At 37.9% G+C, this 15,099-nt stretch overlaps 1 protein-coding gene across 2 annotated transcripts in view; it reads right to left on the reverse strand.

Moving 5' to 3' along the window:
- Positions 1-15,099, reverse strand: part of SEC22A (SEC22 homolog A, vesicle trafficking protein) — a 61,358-nt gene that overhangs the window by 21,072 nt on the left and 25,187 nt on the right. For both annotated transcript variants that reach the window (XM_070583752.1, XM_070583753.1), the window contains exon 5: positions 3,855-3,970. In XM_070583752.1, the coding sequence (XP_070439853.1) occupies positions 3,855-3,970 (116 nt within the window). The remainder of the gene's footprint in view (positions 1-3,854; positions 3,971-15,099) is intronic.

A 15,099-nucleotide genomic window follows, 5' to 3' on the forward strand; every position in this document is an offset into this window, starting at 1 on the left:
GTCAAACCCAAGGTCACCTAGGTTTTCTCTGGTTACCTTTTATAAGTTTTATAGTTTTGTGTTTTACATTTAGGCCTGTGACCCTTTGAGTTAACTTTTTTGTGAAAGGTGTAAGATCTGTGTCTAAATTCATTCTTTTGCATGTGGATGTCCAGCTGTTCCAGCACCATTTGTTAGAAAGAAATCCTTTCTCCACTGAATTGTTTTTGCTCCTTTTTCAAAGATCAATTGATTATATTTGCGTGGGTATATTTCTGGGCTCTCTATTCTGTTCTACTGATCTCTCTATTCTTTTTCCAATACCACACTGTCTTAATTATTGTAGCTTAACAGTAAGTGGAAGTTGGGTACTTTCAGTCCTCTGATTTTCTTCTTTTTTCTTCTGAATTGTGCTGGCTATTCTGGGGCTTTTGCCTTTCCATATAAACTTTAGAATCACTTTGTCAGTATCCACAAAATAACTTGCTGAGATTTTGATTAGGATTGTGTTGAATCCACAGATCAAGTAGGGAAGAACCAACATCTTTACAATAATTGAGTCTTCCTATCCATGAACATGGAATATCTATTTATTTAGATCTTCTTTGATTTCTTTTATCAGAGTTTTATAGTTTTTCTCATAGAGATCTTATATATATATTGTTAGATTTATTCTTAAGTGCTTCATTTTTAGGGGTACCAATATAAATAGCATTGTGATTTTAATTTCAAATTTCAATTGTTCCTTGCTGATATATAGGAAAGCAATTGACTTTTGTGTATTAACTTTGGATCCTGTGACCTTGTTATAATCACTTATTACTTCCAGGAGTTTGTTCATTCTTTGAGATTTTCTACATAGAAAATCATGTCATCTGTGAATAAAGACAGTTGTATTTCTTCCTTCCCAATCTGTATACTCTTTTTTTTCTTTTCTTGTTTTAGTGCATTAAAACTAAGTCTTCAGGTATGATGTTGAATAGGAGTGGTGAGAGGAGAGACATCCTTACCTTGTTCCCACTCTTAAGGAGAAAGCATAGTTTCTCATCTGGTATGATGTCAGCTGTAGGGTTTCTGTTCTTTATCAAGCGGAGGAAGTTCCCCTTTATTCCTAGTTTGCTGTGAGTTTTATCATGAATGGGTATTGGATTTTGTCAAATGCTTTTTCTGCATCTGCTGATATGATATGATTTTTCTTCTTTAGACTCTTGTGTAATGGATTACACTAACTGATTTTCAAATGTTGAACCAGCTTTGCATACCTGGAATAAATCCCATTTGGTTGTGGTGTATAATTCTTTTTATACAATGTTGGATTCAATTTGCTAATATTTTGTTGAGGATTTCTGCATCTATGTTCATGAGAGAGATTCTTCTGTAATGTTGTCTTTTTAAGATGTAAATAGGCTGAGAATCAGAGCTATCAGTTAGTTACACATAGCGGTAATTAGTTTAGTAAGATTATTGTTTTTCTGAAACCTAAAAGACCTCAAATGCAACGAGGCAGAGGGAGAACATGAAACACTTAGGAATCAAGGCAGGCATTAGCGAGGTGTAGCAGCTCAAAAGCATGAAAAGCTGTAGTTTATACTACTTTCTTTAGTTTTGAAGTTGTGAATCAGAGGAGGGAAAAGGGAAGCAGTGCAGGAAGAGGACAGGATAGGATAGCATATGATAGGATATCTGAGTGCCTGAAAGAAATTATTTCCTTTAACAGGTTTTGTGAGGTACGACAGTCTTGTCTGAATTTTATCTTAAAAGCAATGTGGTCTAAGCCCCAGGTTTCACAATTTATGCGCTGTCTTCTGAGTCAGGGATGCTAAGACTCTGTGGTATAAAAGCTTTTCTCTATCCAGTCCATCTCTCCCACCTTGTTTATTAATTTGCTAATTTGAAACAACCAGAGAATTTAACCATAGAATTTTAACCTTAGAGTACCACCTTCACAATTTTTGCCAACTCTAAATACTAATTATACCATTACTAATGTAACAAATTTCATAAAGTTGAGTTTTTATTAAAGTTTATTTTAAAAGGGAAATTTTATATCTCTACCATTAATAGAAACTAGTATCCTTTACCAAACATAGATTCTACACATTAATATACATTAAATACATAATTCTTAAAATTAAAAATGTGTACCTGTCTACCACCTAAAGTCATCTATTGTGTAACCGGTGGTAAATGCGTCCTATACTTTCAGAAATACTCATCAAACGCACCCTTCTCCTTCATTTTATAAGGAATGAAACTGAGGACCAGAAACTAAGGTGAGCTATTCAAGGTCATAGAGTTAATCAGCAGCTGAGCTACAGCCAATCCTCTCTCTCTCTTACACAAACAAAAATCAACTCTTCACACACCTACACTACTGTTCTTTCCACTACATCAAGTTAAAAAAAAAATAAAGTATCTTATTTATTAGCTTTTTTCAGGCAGCAGTCTCCAAATTGCCTTTGTTTCTTTTTGGCCGGGTTGTCTAACTGGCTCAAAATTGAACTCATGATGGAATAAAGCTAACCCGGCTAGGGAACAGGGGCAAGAATACCAAGGGACAATAGCCAGCTGTCCTGTGTCTGAAAGGGAAGAGGGGCTTTACTTGAGGGCCCAGGATGTTTGGAGGAAGAACTGGGGAGTCACGAGAAACCCCCCACTCCCTCGAGGGACAGCTCAGCTGCCTGGAACCTGTGATGTCTTCTGCTCTGGGCTTCAAACAGCTGAGGACATTCAGAGGATATTCAGAATGGTGCTCTCTGCATGTTCCCCAAACTACAGTAATTTTAAAACAGAATAGAGGGGCTGGCCCTGTGGTGCAGCAGTTTAGTGCACACGTTCCCCTTTGGCGGTCCGGGGTTCGCCGGTTCAGATCCTGGGTGCGGACATGGCACGGATTGGCAAGCCATGCTGTGGTAGGCATTCCTGCGTATAAAGTAGAGGAGGATGGGCACAGATGTGAGCTCAGGGCCAGTCCTCCTCAGCAAAAAGAGGAGGATTGGCAGCAGATGTTAGCTCAGGGCTAATCTTGCCAAAAAAAAACAGAATAGAAGGTGTGTTGAGTAGATTTTTGCAAATGGTATTCTGAGCTTAATGCTGAACGGCAACAAAAATAACTAATTTACAATGTGGAAGTGTCAAAAAATCTTCCGAGAAAGTAAGCAGAAACAAGGGAAAGGAAAGCTGTGCAGTTTGAAATATGCTAAACTTGAAGAAAGGAAGTTTCAAAAAGTTTACAAAAAGAATAAGAGGAGAAGTTAGTATATTCTGGTAAGCCACAGTCTCTGGAAGATCTCCACTGGAAAACAAAACAGTCGGCAATCCATGAAATAATCAGTGGTTTCACAGGTAGCCACCACCAAAAAAGGAAAAGAGCAGGTAAGTTGGAATACCCAGAGGTGGCACAAACACCTGCCCATGAATGCTCCCTTCTTTCTTCCACTCTCTGTGTCCACTCAGATCCTTCCGGGCCCAGCTTACCCTCCTCCACTAAGCCTCATCTCCTATCCGGACTCATGCCGACTGCTCCTCTTCCAAACTCTGTGCACTTGGCTATTATTCGAGGACTTCTTTGCTTCCCCAATTCAACTCTAGGCCCTGAGACTGCAGTGCCCATGTCACACATATCTTGGCGTCCCAAGAGTACCTATAAACAGTGCCTCCTGCAGAACAGATAATAAATATGAGCTAATTGGGTCAAAGAAGCCCACTAGAAACCAGTGTTTTTAGTGGAAGGGGAGACTAGGGCAGGTATAAAGAACACAGAATCTCAGCATGCACTGTAAGTTGTACTGATACCCAAATCAATTCAAATCAACTGTGTAACAAGTAGAATCAATAGGCACAGTCACCTGAAATTGCAAAAACAGCACAGTTACCTGCAGGAGACTTTCTATGGCATGAAAGCCTCGAATTAAATTCAGAGCTCCACATAAAAGACTAAGGATAAATGCCACAATCCCTGACAGAGTTGCTGGCTCCAGTCGCTGGTGAGCTAGAAAATAAAAGAAATGGTTAGAAATAAGCATCAATATCTCATGTCAATACCTAATGTAAAATGGAATTCACTGCTTAGTTTAAACAGGTCAAATATAATCTTCATAAAATTATTTAATATATCTTAGTAATTAAATATTTTTTAAAAAGCAAAAAGTCTGACAACATGACAGCTTCATCCCCCTGAATTCAAGTTACATTAATTTATTTTTCTCTACATTTTTAACAAAGACATCTAACTTGCATGTGGGGTATATAGCGCTAAGACATACTCACATCTGGCAGTCAATCATGTAGAAAAAACCCTTACTGACTAAATAGGTCTACTATTTGCAAGTAGTTGCAAATATTTGCAAAGGTGACTTTGCTGACAATTCATTGCATAATTCCTACTTTTTTGAAAATGCTTAGAAAACGTTTTTGAGGACAAACATAGCTTGCTTTTTAAGCAAAGTTCTCCTTTATTTGGGTTCCAGGGCTATAAATACCATGAGATAGATGTGACAGCTCATATATAATCACTGATCTGAACTCCACAATAGAATGGAGTCTTATAGCTATCAAGTTCCTAGTCTCCGAAGACCACTGGAAGGTAAAAATGATAAAACACCAGTTGAAGAAGTGGCCAGTTTATCTTTACAAACACATTCCCTTATCTGTCAGCGATGTGGCAGCAGAAGACATTTAGTTATACAATAGCTTCCCTTCATCATCATCTTGTGCTTAATAGAATTAACAAGAGTCTAAATGAAAACAGAAAACTAAATACATAATCATCTAGACCTCAAAAGGGAGACAGAGGGAAAGAGAGGACAACAGGACTACATTTAGATCATCTTGTTTAAATCACTGAAGTGTAAAAGCCGTAACAATGAAGTTAATGAGGTGGAACATTAATATAAGGAAGGGCTTAAATCTCTGCAACTTAGATTCAGCCGTTACAGCAGAAAAGCTTCCCTAAACAGTTCATAAAAAACACAAAAATCCACATAGCACAAAAAAATATTTACTCCTCAAGTCGAGCAGAAAATGCTAATACGGGATAACATTTTCTTAAATTTCTTCTGGGCCCAAGCTAACTACAAGGTCTCTCAATAAAGTTCCTTGAGATTTTGATATGAAAATAAAATATTAAATGTCTTTGTAAAGTATTATACCAAGTTTTATATCAGTAGAGGAAAAAAACTCACAATTTAAAAATATATGCAATTGGTCTACCAATTAGTCATGTTTTGTATCCCTCTTCCTTCCCTCCCAGCCCCTCAGCAGTAAGTAAGGGAGAACTAGCTTTGGATGAAAAAAAGAAATCCTTAATATGGGCCCTAAGCATTAAACCACCTAACAACTAAACAGATTATATAAATCATACCTCTAAAGTATACAAGTTTACCTTACCAAAAAACCCAAATAATACTCTGTATTATAACTAGAAAACCTTAGCTTTTTATGGCCAAGTAAGCTATGGCCATTCTTGAATGGAAAAATATTACCATTTTAATGTGTTGATCAATATCTATTTAAGAAATAAATGTATATATAAATTAAATATTTATTAGGTTTCTAACACTTGCCTCTTGGATAGTATACAATTTATAAATTAATTCAAAATGACCAGAAATATTTTTAAAGGCATGAAAGCAAATGACGAGCCTCTTTTAACAAGGACAAGGCATGTGTCAAGTTGAAGGAGAGGCTGGAGCTGAGCCAAGTCACGGTGGGAAGGAAATTCTCAAGTGGAGGTTCCCCTACTCCCACGCCATCCCCTCCCCAGACCTGTGGGAATGGTCGCCAAGAGAAAACTCCATCTGCACACAATATGAGGGTGATACCCCTAAGGGACAATTTCTCATTTTAACAAACTGAATGAGACATTTAATCATATTTTAATGTATTATGTTACATATGCTATTTTTTATTTCAGTAAAACAGATTTTAGACCCATTGTTATCCACAAATGCTTATTACTTCACACTTCAATTTGGCAGCATGATAGGCACTATTAGGTATAGAGTGGACTTGGAACAACAACAAACTAGGAAAATAACAATAATTTTGCTGACCAAAGCAACGTCACCTAGTCGGTTTTTGTTTTGGTTTTTGCTACTGTCTTCCGATACAATGACTTTTCTTTAGTCTCCTTGAGCCCAATAAAGGCATTTTTGTGACAAAATTAAATTTTCCCCAAAATGTACCACCAATTAATGGAGAGCTTACAAAAAGTTCCTAAGGAGAAGGAGCAAATCCCTCAGAATCAAATGACTATTGGTTACAGGGAATAAATATATTTATCAAGCAAATACTTTTTGGCATGATTCTGTGTAAGATGACACTCTTTAGGAAGATACAAAAAATGAGTTATACAATCTGCTCTCAAGGCACTTCTAGTCTTTTAAAGATAAATGGACAGACAGATCAGCATATGAAGGTAATAAGCATTCTAAACCAAAGAGCTAAGGAATTCTGAAGAGGAAAGATAACTAGGGGGAAGGTGGTGACACAGGAGCAGTAAGAGAACCAGGGAAGCTCTTTAAAGATGGATAAAATTTAGACAGGTAAAAATGTGAAGAACTGCATGCCATGCAGAGAAAAGAGCACGCGCGTGGAGACAGAAATGAGAGAAGCAAATACTAACAGCATCAACAAGAATTACTACTACCACCTCTACTCCTCCCACTAATCAAGGCTGCTCTCAATGTGCCCGGCAATGTTCAGGCACCAAGTGCTGTACAGACACGTTCTTACTTTATCCTTCCAAGAACCCAACGCAGTAGGCACTATAATAATCCCAGTTTTTCCAACAGGAAACTAAGGTTTAAGGAGATTAAGTAATTTGCCCAAAGTAAGTAAATGAACTGGGATCTAAATCCAGGCAGCCTGACTCTAGAACTCACGCTCTTAACAACTTTGCTATTGCACACTGGTAGTGGTTTTGGTCAGCTCAAACGATGTTTATGAAGAGTAGGAAGAAATAAGGTCAAAAAGATTGAAGCAAATTAATCATCTGATACAGTGGCTAAAAATTATAGGCAAATTAGGCAATGGGGAAACACTGAAGAGCAAGAGACTGATACGATTAAAGCTATGCTTAAATAATATTAATCTATTAATGTATTGTAAAGAGATTAAAAGTAGGGAGAGAGAAATAATATTTTCTCAGTGCTTTCTCATTAGGCACACATTGTCCCATTTATCCTTCAAAATGGGGTATTTCACGAGGTAGGAACGACTAACTTCTGTGTCTGAATTCTCTCATCTGTAAAGTGAGTTTAAATAATTTCCTATAAATCAGAGAGTCAGTGCCATGTTCACAATTATCACCTGGGTCCATCTGACTGCAAAACCCATGCTCTTTCTATAATTCTATATTAGGGAGTTCAGGAGGGAGTCACTGTAAAAGAGTGACTGAAATGAGGCCTGAATTTGGACAGTGACAGGAGAAACGGAGAAGATAGAGGTGAGAGATATTACAGAAGCTAAAACTGTTAGACTTGGCAACTAGTTAGATATGGGAAACAAAAAGGAAAAAAGATCAAAGAAAATGCCAAGGTTTTAAGTGTAAGTGATTGCAAAGATAAGGGTGCTGTCAACAGACCCCCTGGAAGAATCTCAGGTTTGACTGAAAATTGGGACATTTTAAAATATCAAACTCGAGATGATCGTGAGGCATGTTTAACAAGCAACTGAAGAATGGAAGAGCAGTAGGGCTGGAGAAACAGATGAGGTCTGCATCTGAAGAAGGGTTAAAGGAGATCACCAAGGAAAGAAGTGGGCCAAGGGCGAACTCTTGGTAAAGACTACCTTTACAGGTGAAAGAGGAATCAGGGAAGATAGATGTAGGAGAACCAGAAGAGGAAAACCACAGAAGTCTAGGAAGGAGAGACCATCAAGAAGAAAGACATGGCTAACAGTGCCTGTCAACAGGCCAAAGACAAACTGAACTGAAAAAGAAAGAGTATTAGATTTATTGACTAGAAGATGGTTGTTGACTCTTTCAAAAACAGTTTCAGAAGAGTGGTTGAAGGCAAAATTCAGACTGCCAGAGGTTAAATAAGTGGTGATAGAATATCAGCATTATTCACAATAGCCAAGACATGGAAGCAACCCAAGTACCCATCAACAGATGAATGGATAAGGAAGATGGAAAATATGTAATATACAACTGACTACTACTCAGGAATGAAGAAAGATGAAATCTCATGACTCACGAAAACATGGATGAACCTTGAGGGTATTATGCTAAGCAAAATAAGTCAGACAGAGAAAGCCAAATACCATATGATTTCACTCATATATGGAAGATAAAAAAACAAAAATAGGGGCCAGCCCCATGGCCAATTGGTTAAGTTCGAGCACTCTGCTTTGGCAGCCCAGGGTTTCATGAGTTCGGATCCTGGGCATGGACATGGCACCGCTTGTCAGGCCACGTTGAGGCAGTGTCCCATATGCCACAACTAGAAGGACCCACAACTAAAAAAATATATATATACAACTATGTACTGGGGAAATTTGGGGAGAAAATGCAGGAGAGGAAAAAAAAGAAGATTGGCAACAGTTGTTAGCTCAGGTGCCAATTTTTTTAAAAAATGAAAATAAAAATAAAAATAACACATAGACACAGAATAGACTGGTGGTTATCTTCAGGTGACAGAAGCCAATAGAATAGACTGGTGGTTACAAAGTGGGAGGGGGGACAGTGAAAGGGGTAAAAGGGCACATTTGTATGGTGACAGACGGTAATTAGACTTTTGGTAATGAACACGGTGCAATCTATATAGAAGTTGAAATATAATCATGTACATCTGAAATTTATATAATGTTATAAAGCAATGTGACCTCAATAAATAAATTTTTTTAAAATGCACCTAACCTTTGACTTAGCAATTCCATTCCTAATATTTACTGAAGAGAAATGAAAACTTATGCCAACAAAAGACGAATGCTTGTAGTAGCTTTATTTACAATAACCAAAAACTGGAAACAAGCTAATGTCCATCAGCAAGAGAATGAATAAACAAATCGTGGTATGTTCATAAAATGACTACTACTCAGCAATAAAAAAGAACAAACTATGGAGACATGCAACAAAAATGTATGATATTGTACTAAGCAAAAGAAGCTCAACACAAGAGTCACACTACATAATCTTGTTACATAAAGTTCTAGAACTAATTTAAAGTGAAAAAATCAGAAACTGGTTGTCTGGAGGAGGGCAGAGATTGACTGGGAAGAGACATAAAAGAACCTTCTGGGGAGATGGAAATGTTCTATATTGTAATGGAGTATGTATTAATCATGTTTTTTTATTCTGCATTTTTGATGTTTTGACATCCGGGGGTCTTGCTGACCCTAGAGGACTACCTCCCCCAGGGCTATCTAGTTCCTAAAGACAGCAAACAGCTTGCTTGCAAGACTTCCTTTTTTAAGCAAACCCCTAACCCAGATCCCACGCTCCTATCTATCTCCTCTAAGGGGCTCTCACACTCAGGGCCACTATTCCCCTGCTCAAATCATCCCAGGGTCAAGTATCAAACAACTCATGGCTATGTCCTGGAGCCTGCTAAAAGTATTCAAACCAGCCAATCCTAAACCTCCTTACCCTGCCTCTCCAGTTCCTTCCTGGGGAAATCACAATAAAGGCTCTTGTCCGCATTTTCCTCCCACTCCCTGCCTCCTGACTGACACTGGTGCTTCCCCATGTGGCCCCTGGTGGCATATGTGCTCCCTTCTCTTGGGATCTGTGAGTATAACAAACTATCTTTTCAACGGCAGTCATCTCCTGATCTGTTGGCCTTGTCATACCTGAATAATAATAAAATCTATATTTTAAAACAGAGTGTGGTTTACATAAACGTATTCATTTGTTGAATCCGTATAGCAAAGATTTGTGCATTTCAACATGTGCAAATTTCTTTTTGAAAAGAATGAACCATAGACATAAAATATCAAGTGGATGAGAAAGGAGTGGTGGAGGTATAGATGAAACAAGAATGGCAAAATGTTGACAAACTTATTATAGTTGGGTGATGGGTACATAAGGGTTGTTACACTATTTTGTTTACTTTGCATATGTTTAGAATTCTCCATAATAAAATGTCTAAAAAAGAAAACAAAAAAAGTAAAAGTAGGACATAGTATTTAACATATTGACCTCATGATGGACAGCATAACATTTGTAGATTTCAGAAAATAATATGGCAAAGAAAACATTCATGCCAGATTGCAGAGAGAGAAAGCAAAAGGTTAGAAGGAGAAAAAAATCAAGAAATACAAGAAACAGAAATCAAAAGTAAGATACTGCAATGGAGAAAAAGGCCTGAAATAGAATGTTTATCAAATAACTATTAACCAGATTCCAAAATAAAGTAAATCATTTTATTTATTAAAAAAAAAACAGGAAAAAATTTTTTTATAGACTACAGAACTATGCAGGCTTGGTCTGGATTAAAAGCAAATTTAAAGTTAATATTAAAATAAGTTCTAGTTGTGAATTATTTTAAAAACTTCTCTTTCTTAAAACTTTTCTTTCTCTCTTTCTTGAAACAATAACAAATCCCAGGTTCTCCCCATTTTCTAAGTGTCTGCTGTTTGGTGATATGGAATACCACCACAGTCTACAGGTCAGAGTGGGGACTTATGGAAGGCAAGTAATACATGGAGTTTCTAACAGAGTCTGCCTCCTAGTAGGTCAAGTTGGACCCCCACCCCAAATTAAGATTATTCTCCTAGATCTTGAGTGTGTATATTAGGGGACAGATATTCTCAGCAACATTGACTGCCAGATCTATGCAATTAGAACTATAAGAGAAGGAAAGGCCAATAGAAGTCTTGGAGCTCCCCCAACCGAAATATCATCAAAATGTTAATCCCTAGGGTAACTGCAGAGATCAGAACCACCACCCAAGGCTTAAACGATGCATGGACGGTGATTTCTATTACATGCCCATTTAACTCTCCAGTTTAAGTCTCCAAAATGGGTGCCTCTTGGAGGATGACAATAGATTACTGTAGGTTTCAACTTCGCATGCTTTTCCAGATGCGGTCTCCTTATGGAACAAATCAATTCATTCCCTGACATGTAGGTACCAATTTGCTAACACTTTTTTCTATATCCTAATAAACAGAAAAAATCAGAAGCACTTTGCTTTTACCTGACAGAGACATCATTACATTTACCATACTGCCACTAGGTTACATCAACTCTGCAGCAGAGATTAGTCTATAGCAGGGGTTGGCAAACTATGACTCATAGGCCAAATCTGGCCCATCACTATTTTTGCAAATAAAGTTTTACTGCAACATGGCCTCGCCTATTCTTTTACATATTGTCTATGGTTGTTTTCATGCTACACCAGCAGAAATGAGTAGTTCCAACAGAAACCATATGGCCTGTAAAACCTAAATATTTACTATCTGGCCCTTTACAGGAAAAGTTTGCTGACTCTTGGCCTACAAGGACCTAATATCTTCACACTCCAGAGAACATTATATTGATCCACTTTATTGATGACCTCATGCTGACAGGACCTGAAGAAAAGATAGTATATGCCTTAGGTTAGATGTCTTGGGATGATACATGTATGCCAGAGAGTGGAAAATAATTACAAAATTATAGGAACCTACCACCTCAGTCAAGTTTATGGTGGTTAAATGTCTAGAGTATGTTGAGAGTAAAGATCAAGTTGATGCACATTTCAAGCCATACCACTAAGAAAAGATACACTGCTTAGTATGCCTTTCCTTTCTAGACCTCAAAAGCAGCATTGCTAGATTCGAGTATGCTGCTCCAACATACACACAATTTGAAGCTTATGAGACTATTTCTTCTAGGAAAGATATTTGTTTGCTTCTGCCAGGATCTTTGGAGCACAGCACTGTAGAATCAGCTCAATTCAATTTTAGAAGCCAATGATTCAAAACTAAGCTGCAGTCCCAGTGAAAGCCTGTCTGCTTCGGATTTCTATCTGCCCATATTCCTAGAGTGCAGACACTGAAGGTCCTGACCCAAAGCTGAGGGGTTGCTCATGAGGTTCGCTACTTTGGTGGGCCCTGCTCTCTAATCCTTGTCTCCCTAGGGCTGTCAGCTGTTCCCTCCAGAATTGGGAAAAGCCCAAAGGGAAAAAGTAGCTCCAAACATTGGGCTCATCTCCCCGGGCCTCCATCCTCCTCTGTTTCCTGGTAATTCTTAATACTCTTGTTGGATCTTCAAAGACTTCAGGAAGATTACATCTTAGGTTAAATTCCATATTATATTAGATCTATATATTCTCTAGAAAATATACATTCCCTCCAGCTTTTCTACTTAGTTAGACTAGTGGTCTGGATTACCTACTCCATCACTATTGGAAGTGGAAGTCTTCAAAGTAAAAACCCTCTTGATTTATTACTAATTTTACAAATTGAAATATAATCCACATACTTTTAAAGTGTACAACTCAGAAGTTTTTATTATATTCACAGGGTTGTGCAACCATCATCATTATCTAATTCTATAACATTTGCATCACCCCAAAAAGAAACCTCATCACCACTAGTCACAGTCACTGCTTATTTCCCTCTAATCCCTCCAACTCCTGTTAACCACTGATCTACTTTCTATCTCTAGGATTTGCCTATTCTGGACATTTGAACAAACGAAATTATAAATACACGGCCTTTTGTATCTGGCTTCTTTCACTTAGCATAATGTTTTAAGGTTGTTCCATGTTGTACTATGTATCAATACTTCATTCCTTTTTTATTGCTTAACAATATTCCATTGCACGGATATACCATTTTCGTGTATTCATTCATCAGTTAAGGATCATCTGGATTATTGCCACTTCTTAGCTGTTATGAACAATGCTACTATGAACATTTTTGGACACATTTTTGTTTAAACATACATTTTCAATTCTCTGAGGTATGTACCTACGAGTAAGATTGCTGAGTCATATGGTAACTCTATGCTTACCTTTTCAGAAAATCTTCCAAACTTTTGTCCAAAGCAGCTGCACCATTTTACAACCCCACCAGCAATACATGAGGGTTTCAGTTTCTCTACGTCCTCACTAACACTTGCTTTTGTCTGTATTTTTCATTATAGCCATCTTAGTGGGTGTGAAGTGGCATTTCCTTATAATCTTGCTTTTTATTTAGCTAATGAATAAGAATGTTGAGAATCTTTTTATGTGCTAATAAGCCAGCTGCACATTTTCTTTGTAGAAACGCCTATTCAAATCCTTTTCCCATTTTTAAATTGGATTACTGTCTTTTATTTTTGAGTTGTGCTACTTATATATTCTGGATACAAATCTGTTAGAAGATAAATGATTTGCAAAAAATTTTCCCATGTCTATGCATTGTGTTGCAAATTTTTTGACAGTGGTTTTTTGGGGGGTTTTTGGTGAGGAAGATTGGCCCTGAGCTAACATCAGTGCCCATCTTCCTCTATTTTGTATATGGGATGCCACTACAGCAGGCTTGATGAGCAGTCCATAGGTCCGCGCCCAGGATCCAAACCTGCGAACCCCAGGCCACTGAAGCAGAGCACATGAAGTTAACCACTATGCCACCAGGCTGGCCCTGACAGTGTCTTTTAAGAATAAAAGTTTTTAGGGGCCGGCTCCGTGGCCGAGTGGTTAAGTTTGCGCGCTCCGCTGCAGTGGCCCAGGGTTCGGATCCTGGGTGCAGACATGGCACCGCTCGTCAGGCCACATTGAGGCGGCGTCCCACATCCCACAACTCGAAGGACCTGCAACTAAGATATACAACTGTGTACCAGGGGGGTTTGGGAAATAAAGCAGAAAAAAAAAAAAAAAAGATTGGCAACAGTTGTTAGCTCAGGTGCCAATCCTTAAAAAGAAAAAGAATAAAATTTTTTAATTTTAATGAAGTCCACTTTACCTTTTTTTTTGAGGAAGATTAGCCCTGAGCTAACATCTGCTGCCAATCCTCCTCTTTTTGCTGAGGAAGACTGGCCCTAAGCTAACGTCTGTGCCCATCTTCCTCTACTTTATATGTGGGATGCCTGTCACAGCATGGCTTGACAAGCGGTGCATAGGTCCACACCCAGGATCTGAACTGGCAAACCCTCGGCCACCAAAGCAGAACATGTGAACTTAACCACTGTGCCACCAGGCCAGCCCCTATTTTATCTATTTTTTTCTTTTTTCACTGTGCTTTTGGTGTCAAATCTAAAAACCTTTGCTTGAACAAAGTTACAAAGATTTACACTTATGTTTTCTTCTAAGAGCTTTACAGTGTTAGCTGTTAAATTTAGATCTTTGATCTACTTTTAGTTTTTACATATTTTGTAAGATATAGGTCCAACTTCATTTTTTTTTTTTTTTTTTTTTTTTGCTGAGGAAGATTAGCCCTGAGCTAACATCTGTTGCCAATCTTCTTCTTTTTTTGCTTGAGGCAGATTAGCCCTAAGCTTACATTTGTGCCAATCTTCCTCCACCTTATATGTGGGCTGCTGCCACAGCATGACTGATGAATGTGTAGGCCCATGCCTGGGATCTGAACTTGGGAACCCAGGCTGCCTAAGCAGAGTACGCCGAACTTAGCCACTAGGCCACAGGGCCAGCCCCCAACTTCATTCTTTTGCTTGTTGATATCCACTAGTCCCAGTATCATTTGTTGACAAGACTATTCTTTCACCATTGTCTTGGCATCCTTGTTAAAAATGAGTTGACCACAATGTAAGGGTTTATTTCTGTATTCTCAATTATTCTACTGATCTATATGTCCATCCTTGAACTAGAACTACAGAGTCTTGATTATGATTACCTAGCTTGGTAGTAAGTTTGGAAGTGTGAATCCTCCAACTTTGTTCTTTCTCAAGTTTATTTTGGCTATTCTTGGTCCCTTGCATTTCCATATGAATTTCAGGACCAGCTTGTCAATTTCTGGAAACAAAGACAGCTGGAATTTTCATAGAGATTGCATTGAATCTGTATAGTCATTTGAGGAGTATAGCCATCTTAACAATATTGTCTTCTAGTCCATGAACATGGGACTACTTTCTATTAATTTACATCTTCTTTAATTTCCGTCTATGTTTTATAGTTTGCAGTGCATGGGATTTTTTCTTTCCTTCTTTTTAATTGCAAACAACACAAAGTATAATCTTTCCTGTTTTGGCCA

The sequence above is a fragment of the Equus przewalskii genome, chromosome 18, assembly GCF_037783145.1.
Source record: "Equus przewalskii isolate Varuska chromosome 18, EquPr2, whole genome shotgun sequence".
NCBI classification, from domain to species: domain Eukaryota; kingdom Metazoa; phylum Chordata; class Mammalia; order Perissodactyla; family Equidae; genus Equus; species Equus przewalskii.